The following is a 14,028-nucleotide window of genomic DNA, read 5'->3' as shown; positions in this document are numbered from 1 at the left end:
AATTAACCAATTCGTACGCACAACCAAAAACATATAAAAATTTATATGTTTTATCGTAAAGCAGAACAAGTTCCTAAAATCAATCTTAGCTCTAAATATAGTGCTTATCTAAAGCTTTAAGAATAACATTCGCTTATATTTAAAATTGTTTCAGTTTATGTTTTTTATACTGCAGTGCACTGCAAAAAGTCTCGCACGGGACAAATTTCGCCATGGAATTACCCATATACATACATATTTACTTTATGGGATCGAAGATGTCTACTCATTTGCTGTAGGCGCAAAATTAGAATACCCTTCTACCCTATGCGTAGCGGGTATCAATACCCTTATACAGCGAGAAGAGAAAGAGCGAAATTATGAAGTGAGATGAATAAGAATAAATGCGAATATGGCAGATGGAACACCGTAAATCCAATTATATTCATACTCATACTCATATCTTGCAGCTGTTACACATCTGCTTTTCAGTTTGAGCATTGAGAAAACGATTAGAAACAAAGTTTTTTTTTTCGCTTATAAAATAGAAATAGTGAACTCTAGAGAGCAAAGAGACTGAAGCTCCTCCTCTTCTGGTTTATTTTATGGGATCGTAAATATGTGGTTTTATGACAAAAACATGACACCCGCAGCAAGAGAATAAAAAGCAAATGATTTCCATTTATTATCCTTGGTTAATTCCATTGCACTTCAGAGAGAGAGAGAGAGAGAGAGAGAGAGAGAAGAATGAATGAATTCTCTTTTTGCCGAATTCACTTTTGCCTTTGTTTGTTGCTTCTCCTTGACACCGAGACCAGCTGCCTTTTGCTTTTGATCTTCTTTGTTTTGTTTTGCTTTTGCGAACTTTTCTGCACGTTGTTTCAGCTTTTCGGCAGCTTCATTTTTGTTTGCAAAGATTTTTGCAGCAGGTGTTTCTTCTTCTCTTCAATGGTCAACAGATAAAGTGGCCCGGTCACTTTTTACCCTAGCTTAAAGTTTTTTTTTTTTGGCAAATCAAAAGCTGAATAAACAAACATACAGAAACCGGTTCCAGGTCGCCGGTGACGTTACCAGCTGCCCAACAAAACCACGAGGAGAGCAACGACAGCGACAGCAAAACACAAGTCAGTCAATTGTGCCGCTTTAGTTGTTTTTGAAGCGCAATTTTCCAATTACATATACTTACATATGTACTATATACTACACAGTGCAATACATACAAACATGCAGTCTGATTAAGCATGAAGCATATCAAAACATTCCTATATACACTCGTACTGCGTCTGTCAATTGTCTCTGTGTAAACGCAATTATGCGGCAAAATGATTAATCAGAGGGAATTGCAATTGACGCTGATGGGAAGCTAAGGTCATCTGAGTTGCAGTTGTCGATTCGTGCCACAAGCAAGCGGCAAGTTCCCAGCGCAGTTACGATCACTACGTGGGAGCTTCCAGACTTCTTTGACTCTTCCGAGACGCCGTTTCAAATAAATGGCGCCACAGTAAACAAACATTAACACAAACCGCACTCGCAAATGAATTGAATGTTAAATAAACAAATAAACGAGCTAAGCAATAGATTTATGCATGTGTCTGTGTGTCTACGTATACGTAATGTGTGTGTGACGCTTCGGATGAGTAATAGGAAATATATTTCTAGCTAAAGCAAAATGCTGTCGCGAAGTTGTCGCGTTACTTTGTCAAAATTATTTATTACATAATACTCTCAAAGTGTATATAGTATAGAGAGCTATAAATATAAAAGTCAGCCACTACTTTTAAGTAGGTGCGAACTACTGTTAGAATAATATTGTGGGTATAAGTAAGACCCCAACTAGTTGTTAAAATCATTTGGCAGCGAAGAAAAGAATTCCACATATGTAGAACATTTGGCAAATATCATTAAATTTTATCCTCACAACAGCTATTTTATTTAGAGAATTGTTTGTAAAATGAAGACTTGAGTCTTCTGTCCTCTAAATTGGCATTTATAACGTTCAGATAAGTTACAACTAAATTCTAATTATACACAGATGATAAATTTTCTGTTTGCAGTTATTGAAAACTGAATTTTTGTAAACCCAATTAATAAAAATTTATACAACCTAATTTTGTACCTAGAAAATGTCACCTTTAAAACAATATATCTGCGATTATAACAATTTCCAAAAATTAGCTAATTTCCATTAAAAAAGAATCAATAAGTTGACGTGTCGAGCCCTTCCACTCAGTCGCCAGTGCGTGCTACGCCCATTTGATATGAGTCTTGGCTAATAAACCGATTCCCAGGCTTAGACAAAGGCCGAAAAAAGACGTAATTACAGACATCAATGATTCCTGTTGTTTTCATGCGCAGCGGGAAAGTAAAAGGAAATTCGAAATTAATAACTTCCTGACAAAGAAAAACAAAACAAAGCGCACAAGTTCAATAGGCACACGTATGACACAAAACCCGAGAACCCAAAACACCAAACACAATACGCCCCAAACATCGAAAATTGAACACGCACATAAGGTGAGAGGTCAGCTTGGGGAGGTGTGTGTGAGTGTGTGTGTTGTGTGCAACATCAAACACCGCGAGTGTCACGCGATCTAAATGATATTTTCATCAAACATTACGGTTGAAGTTCTAAATGAGTGTTGAGCTAATGATGCGTGTAGTTCAATCGGATCGGGAGCATTCTTATAATATTCAAGCGCTGTTTTTGGCAAAGCAAACATCTGTCTGACGAGATGAAAAACCAGTTCGACAGCTGTGAAACAGAGAATTAAAAGGTCTGTGGCGAGTATTTTTTCAGTTTTACCCACTCGAATCGTGTGTTTCAGAGACCCACACAAAGTCACGTTAAAGCCAGGGGCAACTGTTATAACTAAGTTATAAGTTGTTGGCCTAAAATGCAATTAGCTAATGCGTAACAAAAAATGTCATTCAATGCCTACGCAGAGTAACCACTAGACACCGATAGAGTAGGCAGTTCTAACAACAATTCTCCAATCCCGACAGCCAACTCAATGAATGACATGCGAAACCACAAGCTGTCCACCTTGCGGTCGAGTCGACGACGCGTCGCTGATGGAAAGGTGACATTTATCTGGAGCGACACACGTGAGACACCCGTTAAGCAAACAGGAGCCAATATGGGACATCGTTTAGGTGTGGGATGTTGTACAAGCACAAGTGAGAGAGTGAGTGAGGGAGAGTGACAGAGAGAGAGAGAATCCAAGTGATAGCACGTGGAATCTTGTTATGAAGTTGCTGAGAGACTGAGTGCGGTTTATGACGAGCATGATGATGCAGTTGATGTGTCTCGACAGCTAACACAGTGTCCTGAAATCTATGAAAAGTGTTATACTTTATATATGCCTTATATTTTACATATATTCCACTATATACAATTACACGTTGGTAAGGTTTATAAAAATATGTAGAACGATGTACCTTTGTACTTGAAATAAATGTGTAATTATGGCAGCTTCATTGTGCAGAGTCAGTGAAGTGGAACTGAATTGTTATAAGATAAAAATCATTAACAACACAAACTCATAGAAACAATAAAGTTCAAATGTACAAATGCTCATACCTTTATTTATTGAGTAGTAACTATTATAATTATTAATATATGTTATAGGATAACAATGCATTATATTTTCTTCTTTAACACTGTCAGCTGAATTTATTTACCAAAAAAAAATATATATGAAATTCTTTAAAATTCATTTTATTTTACTCTTTCTCACTTTACTTTTATTGTGATACAAAATCAAGTTACCAAAACTCGGATGTTTTAAATTCTTGTATATTCATTTTACTTTTGGTTACTTTAAAGCTAGTTTCTTTACTTTTAAAGTGATATTAAATTATGCAGAATTTAGTAACCAAAAATGCATTCTTTAATATAAATGGTATACTTTTGAAAACTACCCCAGTTTGTTTACGTATATTGTGATAATAAATTCAGCTTAAGAAAGCGATTACGATGCATATCATAATCACACCACTGTGCCTCGATGACGACGACGGCTACAAATGCCAGCGGGAACGGCAAAGTACGAGGGTGGGCTGATAAATATTCGGCCTTACAAAGAAAATACGTTTTTTAAATTTTGCTTTTTATTTCTCAACATAATCTCCTTTTAGACGTATGCACTTGGACCACCGATCCTCCAGTTTCCCAATACCTTCCATAAAATAGGATTTGTCCAGGTCCTCAAAATAGGCGTTTGTTTCACAGATTACCTGTTCATTTGAATGAAATCTCTTACCCCCAAGCCATTTTTTAAGTTTGGAAATAAATAATAGTCACAGGGTGCTAAATCTGGAGAATAGGGTGGAGGGGTAGAATTTCGTAGTGCAATTCACACAATTTCGACATGGCGACAACGCTCTTGTGAGCGGGAGCATTGCCCTGGTGAAACAAAACTTTTTTCTTCGCCATGTGCGGCCTTTTTCTTCAGCTCCGAATCAAATCGTCCCAAGAGATTGGAATAGTATTCTCCCGTAATTGTTCTGCCTTTTTCCAGATAATCCACATGAATTACACCTCGGGCATCCCAGAAAACCGTTGCCATCACCTTGTTGGCCGACAAACCGATCTTTGCCTTTTTCGGTGCCGTTTCTCCAGTGGAAATCCATTGCTTTGACTGTTCCTTACTCTCTGGTGTATGGTGATGAATCCAGGTTTCGTCAACAGTCACAAAACGACGAAAAATTCGTGTTTGTTTGCGTTAAGCAATGCCAAACTCTCCTTCGCAATGTGCAAGCGGTTGCGCTTATTTTCCATTGTGAGCAATCGCGGCACCCATCTTGACGAAAGCTTACTCATGTGTAAAATTCGCGTAAGATGTTTCCAACGCGTTCCCGAGAAATGTTTAGAGCATTTGCAATCTCTCGCAGCTTGATTCGGCGATCATCCAATATCATTCCATGGACTTTATCCACAATTTCTGGTGTTGTCACCTCTCTGGGACGACCCGGGCGATCATCGTCAAAAATGCTTGTCCGCCCGCGTTTAAATTCAGCAGTCCAATATTTTATAGTTGACAACGATGGAGCTAAATTCTTATAAACTTTGTCTAACTCATTTTTAATATCGTCGTTGGATTTCTCTTTTAAAAACAGAAATCTTATGACAGCACGATATTCGATTTTATTCATGTTGACGACAATGCAAAAGTGAATGCGCTAAAAGTCCCGCCAAAATTACCAGTGTTGATAAAACCGCATGAAACTTTCACAGTTATCGGCTGATAGAAAACACTAATCGAATAAAATACTTACGAATTTTTAAAAATTTTTTCTTTGTTAGGCCGACTATTTATCAGCCCACCCTCGTATGAAGTAGAAGTTGGCGCTGCTAACGCTTTGAGATACTTTTGGGGGAAGCAAGAGCCGGCTGGTTGACTGCCTGCCATACGTAGATAGACAGAAAGAGAAAGAGAGAAACAGAGACGAATAGAGACAGAGTGAGGGTGGTTTGTTTGTCGCTGAAAGCGTTGCACAACATTCACGAGCATCGACCACGCACGTGCGAGTGTTTGTGCATGGGAATGTGTCAAGAGCTTCGGGGGAAGTGCGTCCCAAGTGGGACTGCCAACTTGCTGCTGGCCAGCCCAGACAGCCCCACCAAAAAAGCAAATACAAAAGCCCGACGCGCTTTGCATATTAAAAAACAAGCCAAACGCTGTCGACGCATTAATTAAGACCGAGAACGAAGCGCAAAAGAGATATTTCCACGAGACGTCGAAATGGGGAAGACTCATAAACACGCGAGCAATGGAACTTTAAATAACTTTAAGTCGAAATAAAAGAATTGTTGTCATTGTTGTCTGTCTCGATTGCATTGCTGCGATAAGCAGCGCCAAAAACACAACGAGTTGGCAGCCCCCAAAAAACGTGACTCAGTTTACGAACACACATCACAAAAATGTACAAGCATTTCATGAAGTGCCTGACGAATGAGAGGGAGAGGTGGAGGTGGGACGTGTTACCTCTTGTCATGCCTCGTCGTACGCGCCGTAGATGATGTTTGCCTGATAAATGTCACCTCAACTCTCTGGGCGAGGCAATCAAATATTTTACAAATTATGGCTTGATTCTTTTGTGAGGGCGCCAAAATTATGTTAATCTTCTACTCTTTCTGTTTTGTTTCGTATTGTTAATAAAGATGACAATTCAGATTTTCTTAGCCCCCATTTCGTGTAGATAAACCTTTTTAATTTAACGCCACATAATTCAGCGTTGAAATTCGACTTTTTAATCTCATCACTTCCAGCGAGTTGTTTATAATTTTTAATTTACAGTGTGTTACAGCCAGTGCGTTGATTTCTATCGCATTTCTCAACTAATTGTTATTTACGTTATGCTGTGTATAACAAATTTATGTTCTGAGTAGAAAAGAATATGGTTTGGACAGGCGTAAAAAAGTGTAGCTACTTACTTAATATCCACTTTACCTACGCATACATAACTCAAAGAGCAAAAACAAACTCACGCACACACAAACACAGTAAGTCACCCACCCAGAAGAGACAGCGCCTGACAGTGAGTGTATGGAAAAAGGAGCGGAAGCCCAGTTCTCAGTTCCCCATCCTCATCCCCATTACCATCCACATTCCCATTCAGGGGCTTGTTGAGTGAAATGCGGCAACAACGCACGGCTCTAAACGATTTTGAAGGCATCGCCAAGCAGAGACATTAAATAAGTATAATAATATGTTGGCAAGTTCGTTTTTTTTTCTCCTTCTTTCTCTCTTTCTCTCTCTGAGTGTTGATGTTGATGTTGATGCGAATGACAGGAGGGGGGAAATAATTATTACAACGTGGAGATGGAGATGATGGTACGGAACGAGTGCGTAGACAACCACAACCAGCACTTAGTTATTGCCACTTTCAAAGTATTTTTATCTTAGAGCAACATGTGAGAAAAAACAAGACCCTAAATTTAAATATAGTATAACATAGACTACAAGCATTCGAATTCACTTTAGCTGTCATGTAAATCACATGTGCTTAAGTCCAACATACAAAACTTAGAAAACAGGGAAAATAATGAACACAATTGGAAATTGTAAAACATCTTTTGTGTTTACTAAGAGATGATAGAGGAACTAGAATAGCATAGTTGAAATATAACTAATGGGTAACATCGATAATTGTATAAGCATATTTTGTTTTCATTAAAATATCTACAAATTTTCCATATTTTTACTGCTCAATTTACTGATGCAATAAAAATATTTGCTTTAATGATATCATTTATTTCAAAACTGGTTTCAAAATATAACAAGTTGATCTTTTTGATTCATAGCAAAGTAGGTCGCAAGTTTCAAGTTAGGAATTAATAAAAAATAGTCTATAAGGTCTATATTTCCATTAAAATAAAACCAGTCTTCGAAATAATAGTGACAATAAACATAATAATGTATAATATTAAGTTTGCTCAATTAAAAATGTGCTAAATAGATTGTAAAGCAAGGTATTTTCTTTGAGCATAATTAATGAATTAATAATCAAATTTCTCACTCTAAACTAAATTATGTTTTTGCCCCAGTCAAGAAGTCAAATTGGATTACGCGCTGGCTGGCCTCTAACTTATTTCTATGCAAGCAGCACATAAAATGTTATGCACCTCTTAACACGATTCGTAAATTGAATCCCCAAATATAATTTTTAAGTTGCAGACAGCATAAATTGTCAGCGATGCAGCTCGTAAAATTCTTAAGGTTTACATACTTAACCATATACCATCTATATATATATATAGAAACATTAGACATATCTGGGTTGTCTATAGAAATACTTAAAAGTCTGCTCGAGTCTGTTAATGAGCTCAAAATGTATGACAAATGCTCTTAATGGCCCAAAGAATGCAGAAAGAGGCAACGACTCGCTTTGATGCTCAAGCTGTCGAATGTCGAGAGGATTTCTAAAGGAATTTATGATGAACAAATAAATAGATTTTACAGTATTACAAAACTTTCCAAATGCATTCATAAACTATTTGCTTTATGCATGCGTCGAGACTCTGAAATTGCCTTGAGATTCGAAATAATGACGCTAAAATTGCTGCAACAATGAAATGCACAAAACTTTGCCCATAGAACTAGACGAATGTTGATAATGATGTATGTATGCGCCAGATCCTAAGTTCCACATGAAAGGCGCTGGCAAAACAAAGAGTCGACATTCCTGCGGCTGTGTCGACAATTCCTTGGCACTTGGCACAAGCATAATAACTAATAATAAACCGTATCGAACATGCGAGATGTCGAGAGACACGTTTCGGGAAAAAAAGCCATTAAAAATAAATCATGTGCAGGAAAAATCTATAGCTGCAGCTACAGCAGCTGCTCCTCCTCCATGCTGGAGTGGTTTCCCATCCGATCCCAACCGATCCGATCCGATCCCGTTGCCTTGGCTGTCAGTTTGCCTTTTGTTGTTTAGACAAGCGCCGCGTGTGATGTGCCTCCATCGTCGAGGCCTCTCATAAGTGGGGGCAAAATGTGGCGACTCCATCTTCGGCATCTTCGACTCTCCACTCTCGATTCTCGACTCTCATTTCTCGACTCTTGTCTCTCGGTACCTCGGTTTCTCCTCGCGTCTAGTGTACATCAATCATTTGTAATTATACGCTTTTCTCTCTCTTCGGTTTTCCTCTCCCCAAAACACATTTCTTTTCTTCGTCTCATCTCTGTGATGCCATAACGGAAATGGCTTTTATTTTGGCAGCCCAGTTCAGTGATCTGATATGATCCGATCTGGTTGCGTGTGGAGCACACATCTCACTTTAATCTCTCACTTGAGGACCATTCTCCCATTCTCCCATTCAATACAATTTACGAGTGCTCTCAGTTACATAAAGACAGCACAGAAGCAATTGCTATTGTATTTGAAAGCAAACCAAACCTGATGAAGTCTAAGAAAATTCTATAATTATAATGTTCTATCTGTGAGCACTTTTTAAACAGTTAAGTTAATAAGAATCACTTATTGTTATTCAGCTGAAAGTACATTCTTATTTAACTAACGAGCTTATAACTGTCCAAGAGTGTTTACAAAATTCTTTCTCACTCAAAGTGAAAAGTACAAGCCTTGGAAAATGAAATATTTTCCATTGTAATTACGTCTACTAACTAAGAACATTTCTCTCAAAAATCTGTCAAATTTCATTTACGGCTCTAAACTATCTTCTCAATACATTCTTATTATGATTACGAATTAATGTTTATTTAATGATGCAAGACTAAGAAGCTTTCTAGATATTGAGTTATTATATTTACTTAGTATGTGTCAGCAATAACAAAGACAACGACTCATAATGTCATAATTAAGTCAGAGTTCTATTTAAAATTATCAAACAACCAAAAGCAAAAAGCTATATGAGCATTATGTTCGTTCTACTTATTTAATTATTTTATTCGCGCCATGTTAAATTACGTGCTTCCTGTAAATATCACGATTAGCAGACACAGCGACTGTGAGCTGAATTTCAATCCAATTGAATTAAATGCGAATTAAATGTGCTGTTGCAGCAGCAGCAACGAAAACAAAAGATGCACTTTAGATGGCATGCAACAAGCGAGTAACACATATTTTTAATAAACAACATAAGCATACAAAGTTTCAGTTATGTACATAGAACGAAAGTTTATTTACACTTTCATACCCTGGATCCATAAAATGTGAAAAAAAAGATAATATAGAAGAATTCTTTTATGAGTCAATTAAATAAATACAAAATTCATATTACAGGGTATTTACTGGTACAACTACATCATTACTTCATTCTGTACACAGATGTAAAGGAAAATTGGCGCAAAATGTTTTTAATCAATTTCAATTGAATGATGACCCGCACAATCAGCGCAAGAAACGCGGCAGCCGCTCGAAAGAATTAATTTTAGCATTGTATCTTTTAGTTGGTATCTTTGCGTCTTGGCTGGCATTATGTACATATACATATCTCATTGAATCAAACTTGAATAAAGCTCGCTTGTAATAAATTACGGCATTTTATGCGCTGTTTATAAATTGTTTTGTTATGCTTTTTATTGTTATTGCGCTTTTACGATTATGTTTTGTTTGACTTTACTTTCCTCACACACATACTTCTATCGCTGAATTTTATTTGATTTCAGGTATTCTTATAGTTCTCTTTTTCCCCCCTTTTTTGTACTACAATTTCAACAGAATTTCATTGCGACTTGTCGATAGTTTTCAGTTTCATTTGTCTGCTTAAAATTCCACACATAACTATAATTATTTCTTCAAGCAATTCGACAGAAATTTCAAATTAAGCACGCGACGCACATTATTTTGTACTTTTTTCTGCACATTTTGTTGAAAACTTATTACAATTTTTTTGTTTTACTTTTTTTGTTGGCTCATTTTTTTGTGTCAATTTATTTATAACTTGGCCGCAAATTGTAGCGACTTGCTCTGCATCATATTTATTCTGTTTCTCTTTGCCGCTGAACAGCGGCGAGCACATTTAATTGATAATGCAAATTACGCATGCGACACGTGGGCCGCAATCTAATGGGGTTTTTTGGCTTTCAATTTATGAGCATCATATAAGGCATACCCATAAGATATACGAATCCCTCCGAATTCGGAGCAGACAGTCCCAAAAAAACTTCATAAATTGAATAGAGCTCTTCAACTCGCTGACGGCAATGAAACAATCGAAACCTTTGTGTTCGGGTCAAGCGATTGCCCCACCCAATTGTTGCTCAAAAGGTGGAAATTGCTAGCACATTAGTATGCATATTCATTCAATTGAGTTCAATGAATAAGATTTGCCATGTTGGCTGATTTCAGGTACAGATATTTCTGACTTATGAACTGCCATTTTTATTTAGAATTGAATATCTGTTATTAATGTTTTCTCTCCTATTAAAAATACAAGTTTAAAAGCATGTGCAGTGCACTTTCATCTCAATAAACAAAAGCTTACTAAAGTAGAAGCGATTAGAACGTTGCAGAGTGACCCACAAAATGACGTAGATTGCTTTGCTGGGGCATTAATCATAAAGAGAGAATTCTTTGAACTTCCACAGCGCATATCTTTCATTCAGCAGCAGGCAATGAACCGCAGTTTATCTGCTGCTTAATACAGACACACACATAAGTACAGATATGTGTATCTGGATACATTTAGCATTCATAGGCAACCGGCAAGCAAATAAGAATAATAAAAAGCAAACAGTGAAACAAAAGCAATCTAAATGTAAAGTCAACGCAATTAAAAATTCATAGAAATGGTTACGTTATGATAAAGAAACATATCGTATTTAAGGCCTGTCCCAGTGTGATATGGAATGTGTCAACAATACGAAAAGCAGAGCACCATCCGGGAAAAAGTAAAAGTAAAAGTTTAATTTAAAAAAAAGAGAGCAAAGAACAACATTGCACAATGTGTGTTCACTACCAAAATGTGTCTGTTCAGCTATTTGTTAGTGCAACAAGCTATTTTTAAACCCCTGTATATTAGAATTGTTAGCTTCAATTGATAATTTAGCATTTCATTTTATATTAATCATTTAGGTTTTCTGGCGAAAAGTGTTGAGAATTACAGGAAAAAAAAAAAAATGAAATTACTCACCAAGCACAACAACAGCTGCGCACAATGTTAGCCATTTGAGGCGTTCGTTTGGCATCATATAGGCCATTTTACACTCCGCTTTGAGGGTGGCCGCTGACTGTATCGATTTTATGCAAAATGGGCTCAAAGACACCCTTTATACGGTGTAGTTAACACGGCAAACGCGACGACGACGGAGACGGAGACGACAACGAGTAGACCCGGTGACTCAGCTGCTGGAATGAGAAACAAACATTGAGAGCAAAATGGATTAGCTTTAACTAGAGAAAATATAATATTCTTCCAAATGAGCAAGTTTAAAATTATTGTACGGTGTCCGAGCAGACTTAAAACTTATGAATCTAGATGCTGTTTTGGGGGTAAAACTCCCTTTTGCTTATTTTCTGAGTTGCTTTGCGGTTAAGAAAAATTTACTTAATTTAATTTAGCATAATTCATAAGCATGTGCAGCAGGCGCTTTATATTACTATAAACCTTTATAACTCCCTCTGTTACACTTCCCTATATTAGTATGTAAGAAAGCTACAATGAGTGTAGTCAACTGTGAGATACCCGCTACCCATTATCAATAAAAGTAAAATAGAGCGATGTTACTCTTAATATATACCAAATTAATATACCACAAAAATACTAAAATACACCTAGGCTATACTACTACTACATTCATAATATACCATAGAGTGCAAAATATACCAGATTATCTACCAAAATAAATAAATACATAGTATATCGGCGTTTAAAGCTGATTACGACTATAAGCACACTATATATCCTATGGAGTTCGAGATGTCTCCGCCTGCCTTTTACATAGTATTATGCCGATTATCCTATGGATAGTTAGTATAAGAACCGTTGAAGGTTAAGTCAAAATAGGTATACTTCTTCACTCTTTTGAAAATATAAATCTATAAAATTTATTCAATTTAAAATACTTAATTTGACAATTTATAAAATTTACATATAACATATCACATTTAGTAACCTATCAACACAAAAAAATTTACTTTTATGAATAAAAGACATGGTACCACCTAAAAGTAAATAATTGCATAATTAATTTTAAAAATAACTTAAATTAATTAAATTCTATTGACATTCACACAAAATATCCCTCTATAAAATTACAAATTTAAATTTTGCCAGTCTGCATCGATGTTAATCAATAGCAAATAAGTATGTTTACCTTGCTAGTGAAATGCAAGTAATTCGATTAGGCAACAACCCCTCGGACAACCCTTCAAGCAAAACGAGACTCAGCAGTAAACACTCGCAACAAACAACAACAATAAAACCCCTTTAGCCCTGCTGAATGTGCAAAATTGTTTTACAATAAATTGGTAATTTGATATTTGCATGTGGGCGTTGGGGCGTGGCAAGCTATCAACTTGTGTGGCGACATTAAACTTGATGAGCAGCAACGTTGCGATAAGAACTCAAGCGATTTAACTTAATCACATTTACTTTATAAATCATGGCATAATATAACCTACGACCTAATCGCACACGCTTCTCTCTCCATCCGAGACATTTATGTAAATCCATCAACTCGACAATTTGTCCACAAATTCCACATATGGTGGTCACATTAGACCCGCAGACAACGCCAACTATTTATAAAGCCATTCGAACGATTAGCGAATATAGCTGAGAAGCGGAGAAGCAGAGAAACTGAAATGGGAAACTAAAGGAAATGGGAGGAAAAGCGGAAAATTCGAGACAAGCAACTACTGCGACTACTGTCGATGTGGATGTCATTAATTAAACCTCAAATGGGCGAATGTTCAAAACGGGCAGCGACAGTGGGGCGATAGAACAGGCACTTTGATATCGTCTTGTGCCTTTTGTCATCCATAAAATATCACCTCCCTACTTCCCTCCTTCTCTCTCTTCCATCTCCTGCCCAAAACATTCGCGTGCTTTTTAAAACTTTATGATGGGCAGGAAGTCACGATTCCACACACACACACACACACATGACTCTATCCATATCTATCAATTGCCATGTCTCTTTGCCTCCCTCTCTCTTTCTCTACTTCTCTCTGTCTCTGTCTCGTATTGACATATGCCTCAGAAACTATTCGTCCCGACACTGTGAACTTGCCATAGACGCAAACATGGAAACCAAAATGAACTGACAGAGCTCCACTCTGTCTGACTGTCTGTAAAGACGAGCAGACTTCGCATTTGTCTATGTAACATACACAGACTATTCTATACATTGTATCTAATCCGACTGAGCGCGTTTCAGTGGCAATTTGTTGGCTTTTTAACGCTTAATTAAAATTTAAGTGAATTTTATCATACTACAGCAACAAATGACCAAGGCTCTATTTATACTCTGGGCCGTAAAAAGACACACTGAACTTTAGTCTACTCGTAATCAAGTTACGCAAATGTGTTTTATACTCAATAAAAAGCAAATATTGATTGGAATAATAGATAGATCA

The 14,028-nt window shown here is 36.8% G+C and overlaps 1 protein-coding gene across 50 annotated transcripts in view; it reads right to left on the bottom strand.

The window, feature by feature from the left end:
- LOC133841878 (cell adhesion molecule Dscam2) overlaps positions 1 to 14,028 on the bottom strand; it is a 75,788-nt gene that overhangs the window by 57,557 nt on the left and 4,203 nt on the right. For 49 of the 50 annotated variants that reach the window (XM_062274672.1, XM_062274673.1, XM_062274704.1 and 46 more), the window contains exon 2: positions 11,582 to 11,793. In XM_062274672.1, coding sequence (XP_062130656.1) covers positions 11,582 to 11,648 — 67 coding nt within the window. In that variant the 5' untranslated portion in view covers positions 11,649 to 11,793. Of the gene's footprint in view, positions 1 to 11,581; positions 11,797 to 14,028 lie in introns of all 50 variants that reach the window. The other variant, XM_062274668.1, reaches the window with a different exon arrangement.

Source organism: Drosophila sulfurigaster, chromosome 3 (assembly GCF_023558435.1).
Source record: "Drosophila sulfurigaster albostrigata strain 15112-1811.04 chromosome 3, ASM2355843v2, whole genome shotgun sequence".
NCBI lineage: Eukaryota > Metazoa > Arthropoda > Insecta > Diptera > Drosophilidae > Drosophila > Drosophila sulfurigaster.
Note: the sequence above shows the minus strand (reverse complement) of the source record. Positions and strands in the feature narration are given on the sequence as shown.